This window comes from Hibiscus syriacus, unplaced genomic scaffold, assembly GCF_006381635.1.
Source record: "Hibiscus syriacus cultivar Baekdansim isolate YM2019G1 unplaced genomic scaffold, ASM638163v2 tig00110213_pilon, whole genome shotgun sequence".
NCBI classification, from domain to species: domain Eukaryota; kingdom Viridiplantae; phylum Streptophyta; class Magnoliopsida; order Malvales; family Malvaceae; genus Hibiscus; species Hibiscus syriacus.
In genome coordinates this window covers 1,201,191-1,217,783 of record NW_024062630.1, presented here as the reverse complement: position 1 = coordinate 1,217,783, position 16,593 = coordinate 1,201,191, and the positions used below count along the sequence as shown (strand labels likewise).

Here is a 16,593-nt window from a genome sequence, read left to right as displayed (position 1 = left end):
TTGAACCGAGTTTGATTTTATTTTATCACATCTCTTGTTACAATAATTTATCCAAAATGATAAACATTGCCTAAATTTTCAATTCAATGAATGATGATCCACCTAAGCCTCCTAACGTTGCAAAATAAAAAAATGCCAGTAAAACCTGTTTAATCAGTTTTAAGAATAAAATTTAGACAAACATATAGTAGTAGAAATCATGAACTCCAATAACTTCACTAAGAGATTCTTGACTACACACCAACATAATACAAATACACAGTTATCTAAATTTTTTTACACAAAAAGTTATTAACAAATCAAAATTCATTGAAAAATCAAATTACTTAAAATATGACTGACACTAAAATATGCAGAAACATGATATAAATAAATAAATAAATGAACTGCCACTACATTACTGGAGAAAACTGGAAACTCGGCATGAGGAAGAAAACGAATATACGAGAGCTTTCATGGTGGAGCAAGTGATGGAAAAGAAGGGACGGATCTTAGAATCAACTTCCTACTACGCCATGCAGTGGATGAAATGCAAGGATGATTTGGAGTTGAAGAAACCCTTTTGCATTTGGGGGATGTTGGTTTTGAGACAAGAGTTAAGCCTTTATGTTTGGGAATCTAAGGAGTTTCATTTTCTGGAATTCCATGAAGATTTGAATCAAGCCTGGATTGACATGACAAAGAGTCTGATGAACCATGTTCTTGAGTAAAGCATAACTGAAGAGATGATTTAACGGAATGGGGAAAAAATGCTGCAAGCTTCCCTCTATGGGCAAATGGCAACCTGCAAAATATAAGGAAATGCCTATGTTACTCCAATTTGATAACGCGTCATATGAATATATGATAGATTATTTAAAGTTCTATATATTTAGAAGAATGTGCTTATACCCATGTCTGAAATATGTTCAAAATAATAATACCTGGAAATATCAGGGGAAAGCACTGAAAGATTTGGATGCTCTTGACCTTTACTGATTACTATGTCTGACTTTTTATCTGATGCATTTCTATCACGGGCCTCTAAATTGTCCCCGTTGTATTCAGATTCATAACCTCCTAGTGAGGAAAAAGATAAAACATTAATAAATGAAAAAAAAATACAACATAAAACAAGAATATTATTTTAGCTTGACCATTCATTTTTATGAAGAATTCATATCTGACACTTACACTCAAATCCAAATAACATAGCACGGATGTATCAAAATCTATATCGTACACACTAGTAATTGTCAAAACTTATATAAATATATAACATCATGAATAAGATTGTAACACATAAAAATATGTTTACAATATAGATACAAAAATTGCAAGTTTTTATGTATGCACTCACCATCCTTCCAACCAAAACTATTTTTACAACCTTCACATCTACAGCCGAGGGAGCATCCAACACCAGCCTTTAATTCAAAAAAGAAAGAAACCATATCAGATTAGTGAAGAAGACAAATTATGCAGAATGCTCTAAACATACAAACCTGAAAACATTCACAGTATTTCTTTAAGCAACTTGATCTTTTACAGTTGCATCCTCTTTTATGCCTGGCTGAAGCTGGAGTTTTGTTAATTTCATCCTGCATGAGCAACCACCATTTCTATGTAATTAAACTATATTCGCCAAAAGAAGAGACTATTTAATTTAAAGTTGGCAAAATCATCATCTAATCCCACTTTTCTCATAGTTTCAGTTTTTTCAAGATTTTCATATACTTGGACAGCCATGGAGGAACATATTCCCATAACCATGTCTGGCTATTCATCAAACACAAGTACTTAAAAAAAAAAAAGTTGGAGCAATACTGTTGTTAACCCTCCAAAGGAGTGTCATTATCCTAGGCTCGTCTCCTCTTTCTCATGTGGATTTATTCAATGTACCAAGAAAAGTTGGACACCAAAATATGTGATGAGAAATATATCAATACTCATGTCAGGATATGCATTAGACACGATCGAGAAATAAATCAAGTATCATAGTTATTAATCTTCCAAAGGAACATGCAAGGTTCATCTCCCTTTTCTCAAGTCACCTTATTCAATATACCAAGAAAAAGATCATTATGTTAAAGCTTTTTCCCTGAAGGATTCTTGGGGAGTTATAACCGTACCATTGTCTGAAAACATGTCAGATACAAGTATTTTAAGAAAAATGAAAAGTCTGAACAGCATAGACTTCAATATCAAGAAGCATAATCGTAAAGATAGTATCTAACCAAGGAATCCAAAACACCATCTGTGCTTCTAATCACTTTGGGGGTAAATGCTAGTGGATTGCGAGATTCAATCTGTCTGCGAGTCTCTAAAACCACATTTTCGTGAATTGGCTTATTGAAGCAATCTTGACATGCACAAGGCTCAATACAGTATAGACCAGCAGCAAAGCAGTCACAATAACTGCATTACAAACATAAATATCTAAATAATCAAAACATGGTAAAACATTATCATCAAATCACATTTCAAGTTCATTTTAATAGGCTATTGGAAATTGTTTCATTAAGTAATTCTAGAAATCATAAGCAACATGAAACACTTCTATCATTCAACTCATGTGCAACAGAATGAGGTCCCCAATTAATAAGGTAAAAAATGAGTTGTGTTTTCCAAAATTATTGCTTATTTAGCTTTAATTATGAACCCAAAATGTCATGTAGTCCTTATCAATCAGTTATAGCCCTTGGTTATATGTTTTGAGAATCTTGAATCTTCATTTAGGTGTAAACCTTTCTTACTTGGACTCAGGTGTGAGTGTTGAATATAAGTGTCTGACACAGGTATGTTTAATTTTATTTTTTTTGGATTTTTCTATGTATTTAGAGTGACCTTAGAGGATCATCTTTCCCATACCCATGTCCAAAAATGTGTCACAAATGTCAAACATTGATACTTCCAGAAAATGAACAACATATATGCAAACAACCAAAAAAGCAATACATGAGCAGCAAACCCAGCACTTATAATCAGTGATACTACAAACCCAAACAATTACCTTAAATGTATGCAGCTAGAGGCTTGTAAGAACCAAGTTTCACAGATCTTTAGCACCATCAATGAGGTTACAAGTTGTTGGTTCAACTCAGTTTTAATTCTCAGAAAAGGAGAAATTAACCCAAAATAGACTTGGAGGAACACTAGAAGAATATGCACTCTGACCCTAAATATAGGTTTAAATAAATATAACAGACTTACAGCTTTAAGCATTTTGATCTCTTACAGTTACATCGCTTGCATACAGCACGCTCCTCGACAAGTTTGAACTTTTGCCTGCACCGGATTAAACTCAAATCAATTTACATATCCAGGTAATTTTCATGCAAATATAGGAAGTAGCATGCATACCTCTTCTTTTCAGGACTGTTATGATCAGACTCATTGGCACCAAAGGTAGCAGGTGTCTCAGAAGAATTTCCTGTGTCATCGGGAACCTCACCCCTGTCCATAGAGCTTAGAGTTGATTTACTAAGAGGACTCTGACCTGCAGTAAGATAAGTAAAAAAATGTCAAGGACCCCAACATGCATTTCAATTGCTTCTAAGAAGCTAGAGTCTCCCACTAAAGAAATCCAACCTTTCGTGATGTTGGGAAGAGAATTCAAGTGCAAACCGAAACCAGGTGATTTCTCAAACACCAGACAGCGCCTTCGAATATTAACCTGCTGATAAAATAATATAATGTACAATTATAGAAAAGTGCCAATGCACTGAGAAGGACAAATAGAGTAAACATTTGAGATGATACACTCTAATAGAAAACATCTTTAACAAACATACAAGATACAACAATTAGGAACTTGCATGAGAAAAATTACAGGTTTTTTTAGTTAACCTGATTGCCGGACTGATTGCAGTTCTCATCCTTACCATCCTTTTTCAAACCTGAATCACTGACTACTAGTTTGTCCAGTAGACAAGTAGAAAGGATGCTTTGTGTTGGGTCTGTTACTGGATCTCCTGATTCATTTTGTTTGCAAGAACCACTAGGATCACCAGATTCTGCATTTCTTAAATTATTGGCATTATCTAGTGGAAACTGCATGATAGTTGATATAAAAGAGGTTGTCCCTGAGTCTGCTGTTCTCTGATCCTGGCCATCAGTATTTTCATGAATGATAGATGAATTCATTGTCAACATATCAGCAACACCAGAAAGAGCTGCTACCCCGCTGCATCCTGCTGATTCTTCAATCTGCTTAACTCTGCATATTTTGCGCAAATCTCTTTCATGGAGCTGCCTCATTTCCCATCCATCCCTAATGCGTTGGAAAGGAGATCTCTCTTCTCCTGCTACTTCCAAACTTTTGTTTCTCAGTATCTCATCACGAAGCTCAAAGTTACCATCAGGACTACTGCAATCATACTTCAAGGTTCTTGGAAACTCTGTTGCTAAATCTGATAGGTCAGTAACTAGATTACTGCTAGTTCCTTTGGATGAACAATCATTCTTGAGACATCCCAAATGTTCATCATACAAGTCAGATTGTTCATCAGCTTTTGAAGCTCCCTCACTAGCATTAGATTCATTACCACTCTGGGGGGTTTTAGAGGTTGAAGGTGACAAGAAATTATGCCTGGAACAAACCTCAATTAGCATTTAGAACACTTGAAATCAAGAACTTACAAGAGAAATGATTAGTTTTACCTTTTAACTGAAAACCTGGATTCCCTAAGGAAACTAATTTGTGGGGAAGGAAATAAAGATGAAGGGGACAAAAATGCTAGTGAACTGAAAACATTATCTGTTTGCTTGGACTTAGCTAGCTCAATAGGTGAAAGACTGTCAATGTATTTAAAGACAGGTGAATCCTGCAAAGAGAGAAATAAAAGTTTAAAAATTTAGCACACAAATCCTTAGTAACCTAAAATGTTACTTGAACTTGAGTGTGAGTGTCAAGATATAGGTATGTATCCATCACGTACGATAAATATTTTTAAGTTCCCTCACGTACTGGAGGATCATATTCTTGTATCTATGTCTAATCTAAATATGCATCATACATGGGAATTTCAAGAAACATGAAGAGTCAAAATAACATACTATAAAACAAGCTATCAAAACCAAACTAGAAAGAACATATCCTTTCCATACCATTCCATGCAACTAAATACCAGCATCCCCAACCTTTTCAAGGGCAAATCACTTGTAATTCCTTTGCATAAAATTAGTCCATTGAAAAATATCAATCATCCATGGGTATTGACTATTGAGATGGCTCTGAATAAGTTCCAGGTTGACGCCAAAACTATAAATGGTTGAGACCAAGTAATTTCCCTAACATTTTACAGCATACGTTTGGTTAAATTTGTAGAAATCCCACCTTCCCTTCATGGATTTTGTGGTCTAACCCCCACCCCGGCCACCATTTCAACAACCTAAAGGCCAAGAGTTATAACAGAAAACTGTCCTAAAACTCAAAGTAAAGGGCAATAACAAGAATGGAAGCAAAAACGCCAACCTAAGTTCAAACTACATATCAGAAATTTACACGGAAAATGAAAACAGCATACAAATTTAACTTGTAATAAAAACACAAAAAATAAACCTTAACATAAGAATCTCGGTTAACATATAATTATTGAACTTTTCACATAAAACAAAGAGTATTAACTTCATTTCTGAGTCTAAAAAAGAAAAAGAAAAAAAACCCTTTTTTACAACAAAAAAAAAGAGAAAAAAAAAGGTACCTCAAATTTGGAAAGATTAGAAGTGGGGGTGATATGGGTTTTATCTGGCGTATCCATTTTTTTTATCAAAGCCTACACATCTTCTTCAGCTCTCTTTGAAAGTTGACTGAAAGCTTAAGAGCTCAGAGCCTGGAGAGAGGGGAGAGACAGCAGAATAATCGATCCCTTTCTTTATTTCTTCGTATGTGGTGGAAACCGACAATTCTTTTTGAACGAACAAAAAAATTGATGGAGAAAGCGGGAAATGAAAGCAAATTCATTTTGTAGTTTTCAAAAAGAAAACTTGTAAAACCTAGTCAAAATTGGGTCAGTCCATCACAGATTTCCAGCCCTAAATGAGATGGAGCTTCTCCAATTGGGGAAGAATTTTCTCATTGTATTTGGGCTTTTATTCATTTGTCAAATATGGGTATTAAAGGAATGTGGTTTGGTTGGATAGAATCTCTTGGAATTTAGGACTTTCCCATATTTGATTCAAATTTTTCAAGGGAATTAGAATTCAGCATGGCTTCAACTTTCTATCAAATGAGGCTCTTGATGGAGGGAATTAAAATTTAACCATACTACCCTCATTAATCTTTTGGTAACTTATTCATATATTGAATAAAAATATTTTTTTATTATTTCGGGTCGGGTGAAACTTTATTTTGGTCAGGTCGGGCCGGTTTTTTTAAGTGTGATATTCAGGTCGGTTCGGTTTTAGGGTGAAAAATACCCGACCTGAAAAATATATATAATTTTACCTTATATATTTAAGAATAATTACAATAATACCCCTATATATATATATATATATTCAATTAAGTCACTGTTTTTATTGAATCAAAATATTTTTTTATTATTTCAGGTCGGGTGAAACTTTATTTTGTTCGGGTCGGGTCGGGTTTTTTAAGTTATTCGGGCCATGTTTTTTTAAGTGTGATATTCAGGTCGGGTTCGGGTTTAGGGTGAAAAAACCGGACCGACCCGAAAAATATATAATTTTACCTTATATATTTAGGAATAATTACAATAATACCCCTCTATATATAAGTCAATGTTTTTATTGAATAAAAATAATTTTTTTATTATTTTGTGTCGTGTCGGGTCGGGTTTCTAATTCATATATTGAATAAAAATAGTTTTTGGTATATTTTTTGGTAACTAATTAACATAATCCAATTGAAATGTATCGAAATATTACTCTATCTTTTGGTAACTTATTAATATATTTTGATTGCGATGATTTTAACTTATGATGTTTATTATCATGATTTTTACAATTTATTGAAATTAATAATCAATCAATAAAATGAAAATTTAATATTTTTTAATTTTTTTATAATATATTACTACATGTAAGTCGTAAAACAAACTAAAATAAAGCAAAAAAACAAAAATGACAATTCTGTCATTTTACATTACTGAAATCAAATTCATCTGATATGTCTGCGAACCAGACAGAATATGGAATTGGATTTCAATTCCATTTTCTGCCAACCAAACAGAATATGAAATTGGATTTAAATTCCTGACAGATTCCAATTCCTTCACATATTCCAATTACCTCATAAACATTCCAGCGAACCAAACGCCACCTTAATGTGTTTGGTTCACGGAATGTAAGATTACCAGTGAGAATGTAAGATTACCAAGGAATGTAAGATTACCAGTAGGAATGTAAGATTATCAAGGAATGTAAGATTACTGGGAATGTTGTATTTTGTGTTTGGTTGGTTTAGGAGGAATGTAAGATTACTGTGTTTGGTTAAAGGAATAAAAGATTACTTGAATGTATATTTGACCAAATTATCCTTATTATATATTTATTTTTTTAACAAGTTGAAAATATTTATATATTTTCTTTAAAAAAATAAATTCATAAAATTTATATACTTTTTTTTACAAAATTGAAAATATAAAAAGGTTTAATGAAAGGGTTTACTTTTATTTTAACTCTGAACTTCATATAAAATTTTAATTATATATTTTTTTTAAATCTAAAATAGTTTAAGGATAAATTTGTAATTTAACCTTCGTAGAATTTTTATTATTCAATGACAAAAGAATGATATTTTTTAAAACAAAAATTAAGGGTATTTTATTCCAAAACGCCGGTAATCCAACAATATCAAAAGAAATGGAGATAATGACATTTTCGGTAATATACCCCAAAAAATTAACTATTAGTAATCTTAAATTTTCGAGAATAAGATTATCAAATTAACCAAACAAGTAAATGTGAATTCTATTTTCATGAAAATCCTACATTCCCCATTCAAACGCCCCTTAAGGAATTGAAAAGGCTCACTAATGACAAAAACACAAAAGAGATTATATTAGCTCCATTAAAGATAGAAATGTGATTTGAGCCGCTTCGTAATGCTTTTAGAAATGAAAAATGACTTCATACCCTATCGTCGATGTTAAACATTTAAAAATTAATTTAAAATTATAATTAGAAAAATGATTTTTAATCTAACATCGTAAAGTTAAATTTCTAGTTTTTATCGTGGAATATCATTTCCAGATAAAATTATATTTTTATTTTAAAATATTATATTTTCAATTTACAATATAATACTTAAAATAAACATTTTATCTTTTTAAAATTATTTTTAACAGCAATCACAGATAATTAAATTTTAAATTACATTTTTCAAAAGCAATACTAACATTTTCATTACTATCCGGTTATTATATTAATAATAATAAATTAGTTATTTAAGAATATTTAAAAAATAATTATAAATAAAAATTTAATACTTTATAAATCAATGATTTTGAATTTATAATTATTTAAAAGTTAATATTTTATAATATAATTTATAATTACACTCAATACATGTTCATAAAAAATAACTAATAGTATGAATATTTACATATTTTGTCTTATTTTTCTAAAATAAATGTGTTTTACAGATATTTATAGAAATATTAATGTGAATTGTATATTATTAAAAAAATATCACGTGATATATTATAAAGACATCATGTGTGAATTTTGTAGTATTATAAGGCCTGTCAGACCCTATTCGATTTGAGAAGTTTGGGGTTTTAGGTTTTATTTTTCTTTTTATAGCTATACATATTTTTAGCTTGTTTCTTCTGCTTCTGTCTCTCAACAAAAAAATGGCTGCTTAGACCGACAGAGAGATCCTCGCCGCTAATCTCGAACAACAAAAAATCCATGTAACTTTTTCTTTTTTTTCTATCCCTTCTCATTTTGATTTCTTCCTCTCGTTTTTTATCGTTTTCTTTTTATTTATTTCTTTATTTTGGTGTTCACAGTCCGAACAACCTGTAGTTGAAGATGACGGCGACGAAGATGACGATGTCGAGGATGATGACAAAGATGAAGATGATGCCGATGGTGAATATTCTTATTCAGATATTTCTTGTTCGTTTGCTTCGAAAAAATGATTTAGGGTGAAATATATGGTTTAGTATCTGGTTAAATTGTGTTTACATGATTGTTATTTTAATATACTTCATTTTGATACATGTATGATGATATGTAAAAAAAAAAAGATGCTTAGATAAGATAAGCGATCTGGATCCATCGTCTCTAGCTACTGGAGCTTGATTTTGGGATTGTGCACCAACTTCACTTCCTAGTCAAGTTGATCTCCGAGTATTTCAACTAGTGGGGTTAGCTCAATTTTTGTATTTTAGGGTCTTTGTTTGGCTGTAATTGATTTTTTTTAAAATGAATTATTGAAATTTAAATTACTGAAACTGAAAAATGAATTATAGGAATTTGAATTCTGAAAAATGAATTATATTTTTTGAAAAGCATTTTGAAAACGTTTTATGACGTTTGAAAGATGTTATTTAAACTTTTTTTCAATAGTTGAAGAGTTTTTAAAAATTATTTATTATATAAATATTAAATATAATAAATAATATTATTTATCATAAAACTTAATATTATTATTTTAAAATATTAAAATAATTTATTTATTATTAAATATATTTTTTATAATTTTATTAATAAAAATAATAAATTTTGTATATTTTAGTGAAATAAAATATTATAAATTATATTAATTATTTATTAAAGTAATAGTGTTATATTATATTTTAAAAATATTAATTAGTATATTTTAAATATTTTTATTAAAATATTATTTAAATATATAAATAATATTATTCATTATTAAATATATAAAAATTTTATTATATATTATTAAAATAAAAATATAATATCTTATATTATTATAATATAATTGATTATTTTATATAATATTTAAAATATAATATTATATTATTATAATTATTAATAAATAAATAAATAAATAATAATATTTTAATGAAAATAATATTAAAATATTTTATTAATATTAAATTCATAAAATAAAATTATTTTAAGTATTTATTCTTTTAAGTAAAAAGTTCAAAAAATGAGTTACGGAAAATGAATATGTAAGTCATTTTACATAAAACACAAAAGAAATTCTATTATTAGGAAAATGAATTATGTTCCGGAAAACCAATTACATGAAATAAACACGGGAAAATATTTTTCAAAAAACGAATTACGTGAAACAAACACTGAAAATTATTTTTCAAAAAACGAATTATATGAAAAAAAAGCACGAGAATTCGGGGAAAACCAGCGAGTCAAGCATAAGGAAAATTCTTGCAAGGAACAATTCCGTCTCCGTCGCTCGTCAGCTTTCCAGCAGGTAATCATATTTATATATTTGGAGTAAACTACATAGTTTCATTTAAAAGTTATAAATTTGGAGTAAACTATATAGTTAATCACTCAACTATCAAATAGTTTCATTTTGATTATTCAAATTTAAAAAATTATAAAACAGTCATTAAAGTTATATTATGTTTTATTTTGGTCACCGAGGGTAAATTTTGTAAATGAAACATGTCACCATGAATCCATGATTTCTCGTATCATTAGAAAAATAAATTACTTAAATCGATTATTCTTGTTTTCTAAATTTATATTTTTTAATTAAATTTATGTTTGTAAAGTAGGTATTGAGATTATTATAACCGATATACAAAATTTAAGAAAAAAACTTAATATTTGTAGTATTTGGATTATTCATGAATTTAGTTTAATTTTTTTAGATTTTTCCTTAAATTTTTTATATCGATTGTAGTAATTTCAACATGACAAACATAAATTTAATTTAAAAGGTATAAGAATATAAAAATATTTACTTAATTTATTTAATTATCCTTTTACTTGATATAATTTTTTTTTTTTTTTACTTTGGCTTACTTGCAGAGGGTCAATCTTAACAATCGAAGAACGAGTACGAAGGCACATATACACTGAATACGGATGGTGCATGACGGACTAATACGGGGTTAACAGCTTGTGGCGCCTGGAATTTGGTTTTCATTTGTTACAACAGCCGCCTGCGTCTATAGCACATATGCTGTCATTGGAGAAGAGGAATGCATCAGAGGAGGCGCATGCTCTACAGTATTATAATGTCTACTGGTATTTTAGTGTTTTTTTACTATTTGTTTGCATCGTTTCCATTCCAAAATAATAATAAAAAATCGACTTTAACCCTTTCAACTTTTTTTTTTAATAATTTTTAAAGTAAACCACATGTTTAAATACCATATCTAACGTTAAAATTATATAATTATAGATAACATATCATTTCCTTTTCTTTCCACCTTTTAAACCAAACAAGAGAAATGTTAAAATTACATTCTTTATCTTTCATTTCTTAAAAGTCTCATTGAGGTCTCAACCGGAGATTTAAATTACAGTTGTAATCATTCTTTCAATACGGACATAACATTGGTTATTTCGGTATCACGATCGTAAAATATCAAACTAATTTTGGATGATGCCATTAATGACCGCTACTCCGATAGCTGTTTAAATCCCTAATCTCAACTTTATCATTTAGATGAATAATAAATCAGTTTCGGAAAGATAAAATTATACAATACAGCGCATAAGCTATCGATAACCTTCCGCAAACTCCAACAAACTTTTAGTTGTTGGAACAATATCCACCGAATGAAGACTTAACTGACGACTCTAATGCATGAAATGCAGATTGAAGATCATACTTGTCATCTAGAATTAATTTTACCAAGAGAACAGCAACTTGAAACGACAACCAATTCACACAAGCAATCAGTCAAAGAGAGGAAAATTAACAATAAGTTCAAATGCTATCCTCGAACAGGAAAAGCACAGTGAATTTCCAAGCATTCTGGTATATCTCGAGCAACTAAACCAAAAACTAACTTCCTACCAAAACAGACAACAACAACAAATCATCATCCTGTGTTCACATTCGTTGTCAGTTGTGCTTGTAACAGCATAAGCTACAAAGACTAAACATGAAACGCATAAAAAATTATTACATGATTAGACAAAGATGAGCCACATCCCAGACCTTGTTCAAGAAGGCCAAAAGTTTTCCTAGTGTACAGAATACAGGTTTTCAGTCCAGGTCTCAATAAAAATAACCTCGGCATGTTGGTGATCCGCATAAGCACTTCTTTTTTCCATGATTGGCACTGTTACTTCCAGTTTCATCTGTGAGGGGTGGAGTACCGTAATCATATGTCAGCTCTGTCATCGGAGGAATGTGTTTCTTAGTGAAGAAAGCAATATTGAGAAAAGCTTCTTGATTTTGTTCATATGTGATCGGCTGCCAGAAAACATTTGGAGAGCAACTATGATTCATGAATCGAGCAATGTTTCCAATGCTCTTTGAACTTATGATTAGAGGAAACTGAATATTGAAAGCTTCACTAGTGTTAGAATTTCCCTCTCCTGCTGACTCGGTTTCGTGATTCCACCTGAAGGATTCATACACTCGATTTGTATCAAAAACATAATCATTGTTCTCACCATCCTGCCCATTTTCAATAACTTCACCTGCGTATACACAAAGAAATGTACCTGCACGAATAGGGTCCCAAGACCGCAGACCCCAACCCCTATCTCTTGTCTTGAAAACTTCAAAACGAACTTTAAAACCAGTCTGTGAAACTCTGTTTTTGCAGTTACGAAAGCATGGGCACGAGGAACCACATTCATAAATCATGGGTTTTCGACACACTAGAATCCCATTGGCAATGTAAGGGAAATCACTGTTCTTTTGATTGCAGGAACAGTTTGGATTTCCCTGTTGGCATGCATCACTGCAGTTACATCCGAGAGAAGGTTGCAGTAATTTGAATGGTTTAGGATATTTAACAGTAGAGACATATGTGAAATAAGCAGGCCCCTTTTCGTCATCAACCTCGTTGACAAGTGAAACCGGGGTGCTTTCCGCACCTGAGGTGAGGTCAAGAAGAATAAGTCCATCCCTTGAAGACGGATCTGCTCTCCACTTCTGGATAGATTTCCATGTGGAAAAAGCACCAGTCTGTCCAGGGATCCTTACTAATTTATACTTGAACACATTACAACCAGATTTACCCTTCTCTATCCATGACTCTTGGACCTTGAAAAGACCATCGTATACATACACCTTAGATGTTGGGTGGGTAGGATCCTTGAAACCTCGAATGACTCTTACTTCATTGGCTCGGTGCAAGCTCCTTTCCAAAGCAAGATTTCCCCTCACAAGCTTCTGATCTGATGCTTCTTTATCGGCACTGGCATTCCCACCTTGACCGGTGTATACCAAAACATCAGGATCTTCAGCATCATCTTCATACCCTCCAGATGAAACGATGCTTACAGCCACTCGCTCTCCCTCTATATCACTACCCTTCATCGGCATGAAGTCAATTCCAGCCATGGACTGAGAATGCACTCCCACTAAAATCGACTCCATTCGGAAGAAAAAGATGTCTCCAATTTCAACACCAGGAATGACCCCGATTCGCTTCTTTCCATTAGTCCGCACCCCTTTCGTAGACAATATGTTGCCCGCTTTCAAGTTTGCAGCCTTAAAAACGTCAGAATGTGGTTCCTTTGAATCTTCCATTTGGCTAAGCTTTCTCCTAAGTGCATCAAACCTCATAAGCACGTATTCAACCAATTCCCTATTACCATCATCGTTTTCAGCTGCACTGATTCCAGGTTTGAAATTAGTAAGGGCAGCTAATGCCAAGCCCGATTCATTGCTCCTCTTCACCTTCTTTTTAACAGAACTCGACCCAGCTAATTTGCGTTTATTAGTGCTATGCACATTTCCGCCATTAGAAGCCGGTAGTTCTGTGCTAAATGATTGAATCGGCATTGCAGTTGAATTAAAGGGATTTTGGTTAAGGACAGATGTATATGGGGATCCTTGTGGTTGACTAAATGGGGGAAACGGTGAAAAACCAGACCAGAAGGGACCATTAGGAGGTGCAGTAGGGAAAGGCGGACCACTAGCTGCCCCCGGGAATACAGGAAGCAAGGAACGAAGTGGCTTCACATCCAGAACTTCAGATTTATCAAATGAATTTGGCGGAGCATTGTTTCCAGCCAGCCCTCCTTCCATTACAAACAAAAAACCAAGCCTTTCACAGCCCGAGTTCTCTCCTTTTTCTCTTCAAAACCAAAATCAATTTTATCCACAACCAAAATCACACAAGAATCAGGCCTTCCAACTAAAAAATTCCCTTTTTCTCTTCAAAACTAGCAAAAAGCCACTTCCTTTTTCTCCACTCTTAGTTAATAGCCTACATGAAACCAAATTACATAAGAACCATATAGAAAATTAACCAAAATATCATTTTCCTTTAAAACCCAGATACAGACATTTCATCTTTCGCCACCATTGAACATGAATAAAAGAAATAATCAGAAACACAACACAAAATGAAATAGAAAGAAAGAGATCTAGAGTTACTATCTCCCGCCCAAAGAAAACGGAGAAACTATTATGTTACAGAGAAACACAATAATAATACAAATGATTACTTGTTGGAAAGCGGACGAGCACCGGAGACGGAATTGTTCCTTCTCAGAATGGTTCGTTGTAAGGATATTTCCCCCTTTTTGAAGTGTATTGGGCAGATCTAAAGGCAACGACTTTTTGTGTTTTCAATTTTATTCCTTAAGATGGATGGGAAAGTAATTAAAATAAAAATATATATAAAGTTGGTCTAATTATTAATTTCATCCTTTTACTTTAAGAAAATTAAAATTTAATTCCTCTAATTTAATATGTTAAAAGTTTCGACTTCATGCTTTATGAAATATGACAAGTTATTATTATTATTTTTATTAATTTAGAGTAAGATAGTACGATAACTCTCAATTTTTCAACATTGAATGTTTACATTTTTTATATTTATAGTGTTTGAATTCGGGTCTTTAAAGAATAACAATAATTATTTTACCATAAAAATCAATTGATTCGTGCTGACAAATTAATTCAAATCTCAATGAACACGTAAATATAACCATGGAATTTTGTTGATTTATTGCTCGTAAATTATTGAATGGTTTGTTTCGTATAATTCTTTATTAATATGTTAACTTTTATGTCGACGATTTAATGATAAACTTTAATAGTATTAAATAATTGAATTTAATTTAATTTTTTTTAATATAAGATTGAAATCTAAACAAACTAAAATAAAAAGACTTGCACTTTCAGATTCTTTTCTTATTAGTTTAATTTTAGTGTCTCGATCACGTATGATTTTTTTTTTGAACGATCGTATGATCTTCAAGTGTTCATATTCCTCCTATTGTAACAATTTATTCATATTAAAACATTTTTTTTATAAATTTTAAATTTAATTTTAAAGAATAAGAGTGATTCTGATTGGTCTCGAAACAAGAAAAAAAAAGAAAATAAAAATAAATAGTTTGACAAAACAATCAAATATACTTACTTTCGCATTAAAATAATCTTAAAATTTAATGCACATAATTTATTTTATTTTACCATTATAATTTCTAGGTCTCTACATAACCTTTTCCGATTTCATCATTAAACGTAGATTCATTATATTTTTTAAGTTATTTGAATTGATGAGTCTTATTTTATAACTCGAATTTCATTTAAAAAAATTTCAAGCCGAATCAAATTGAGTCGAGTTACCGAGTTTCTATTTAAATTTAACTGTAAATATTTATAACATCATAATACTATTTGATTCCAATTTATGTGATTTTTCATAATCGTATACAATACATATATATTTGTTCATATTTTTTTATATGTGATATACATATATCATACAAAGTCGAGAGACTCGACTCAAACTTAAAAAATCAATTCACTAATCACTACAAAAATTCAAGTTATATTTTATAACTCAATTGGAACTTGAAATTTCTTTGAGTCAAGTCGACTTTATGAAATTACAACTCAAAGTTAATTCGAATCGAGTCAAAAAATTAATTTTTTTAAGTCGAGTCGAGTTTTATTTGCCCTTAATTTTATGCACGCATAGAATTTTATTATCTTCATTTGTAACTTTTATGATTTTTAAGGTCTTATAGGTTATTGTATATTTAAAGATTTGTTAAAAATCGTACTATTCGTTTTTTTAGGTAATTATAACACAAATTTTTTAAAAATATATTAATTTATCGATAACATATGCACGTTATATAAATGTAATTCCTTGAATATAAAAGATCTTAACAATATTTTATTTGTATCATTGAATCTAATTGATGTCTTTAATTATACTATTAATTTTATGCTCGGGAGACTTTCAAATATTTCATATTCTAAAATAAAAGTGAACTAGGAATCCACACTACTAATATAAGATTAATTAATTTATATAAATTTTTAGAGTGAAGTATACAAATGATTCTCCGACTATAAATTAGTGTTTTTATTGATTTTTCTAATTGTTAAAAGTTATAAAATTGTTTATAGACTATAAGACGGTGTTTTGTTGAATCATTCGACTATTAAAAGTTATATAATGATCACCTGATTTTTCATATGTTTCAAACTCGTCATTTCTCGTTAAAAATGGTAGTTGCCTGAGTTAGACATTAAAATATTGGATAAAT

The 16,593-nt window shown here is 30.8% G+C and overlaps 2 protein-coding genes across 3 annotated transcripts; both read right to left on the bottom strand.

Annotated features, from left to right (window-relative positions):
* Window positions 1-410: 410 nt before the first annotated feature.
* LOC120113851 (protein tesmin/TSO1-like CXC 2) lies at window positions 411-5,863 on the bottom strand. 2 transcript variants are annotated; one of them, XM_039134902.1, is made up of 11 exons: window positions 5,685-5,863; window positions 4,642-4,805; window positions 3,829-4,570; window positions 3,571-3,658; window positions 3,343-3,478; window positions 3,193-3,267; window positions 2,217-2,397; window positions 1,485-1,580; window positions 1,340-1,406; window positions 924-1,059; window positions 411-784 (listed from the first exon to the last, which is right to left on the bottom strand). In XM_039134902.1, the coding sequence occupies exons 1-11, from the start codon at window positions 5,739-5,741 to the stop codon at window positions 619-621; spliced, it is 1,908 nt and encodes a 635-aa protein (XP_038990833.1). In that variant the 5' UTR covers window positions 5,742-5,863; the 3' UTR covers window positions 411-618. The 2 variants fall into 2 exon arrangements, with proteins under 2 accessions (XP_038990833.1, XP_038990834.1); XM_039134903.1 differs by having other exon boundaries at window positions 3,571-3,655; window positions 5,685-5,862.
* Window positions 5,864-11,837: 5,974 nt separating this feature from the next.
* On the bottom strand, window positions 11,838-14,654 carry LOC120113849 (histone-lysine N-methyltransferase, H3 lysine-9 specific SUVH3-like). Its single transcript, XM_039134900.1, has 2 exons — window positions 14,531-14,654; window positions 11,838-14,166 (listed from the first exon to the last, which is right to left on the bottom strand). Exon 2 carries the CDS (start codon window positions 14,105-14,107, stop codon window positions 12,119-12,121), a length of 1,989 nt encoding a protein of 662 aa, XP_038990831.1. The 5' UTR covers window positions 14,108-14,166; window positions 14,531-14,654; the 3' UTR covers window positions 11,838-12,118.
* Window positions 14,655-16,593: the final 1,939 nt, after the last annotated feature.

What these genes read in the sequence shown, in the direction of transcription:
- LOC120113851 (XM_039134902.1), bottom strand. Translation starts at nt 5,741, where the DNA reads ATGGATACGCCAGATAAAACCCATATCACCCCCACTTCTAATCTTTCC. An exon ending in ATGGTGTTTTGGATTCCTTG is followed by an intron (nt 1,581 to 2,216) that starts GTTAGATACTAT and finishes TTGCTCATGCAG; the next exon opens with GATGAAATTAACAAAACTCC. An exon ending in TAGTTTTGGTTGGAAGGATG is followed by an intron (nt 1,060 to 1,339) that starts GTGAGTGCATAC and finishes TTTCCTCACTAG; the next exon opens with GAGGTTATGAATCTGAATAC.
- LOC120113849 (XM_039134900.1), bottom strand. Translation starts at nt 14,107, where the DNA reads ATGGAAGGAGGGCTGGCTGGAAACAATGCTCCGCCAAATTCATTTGAT.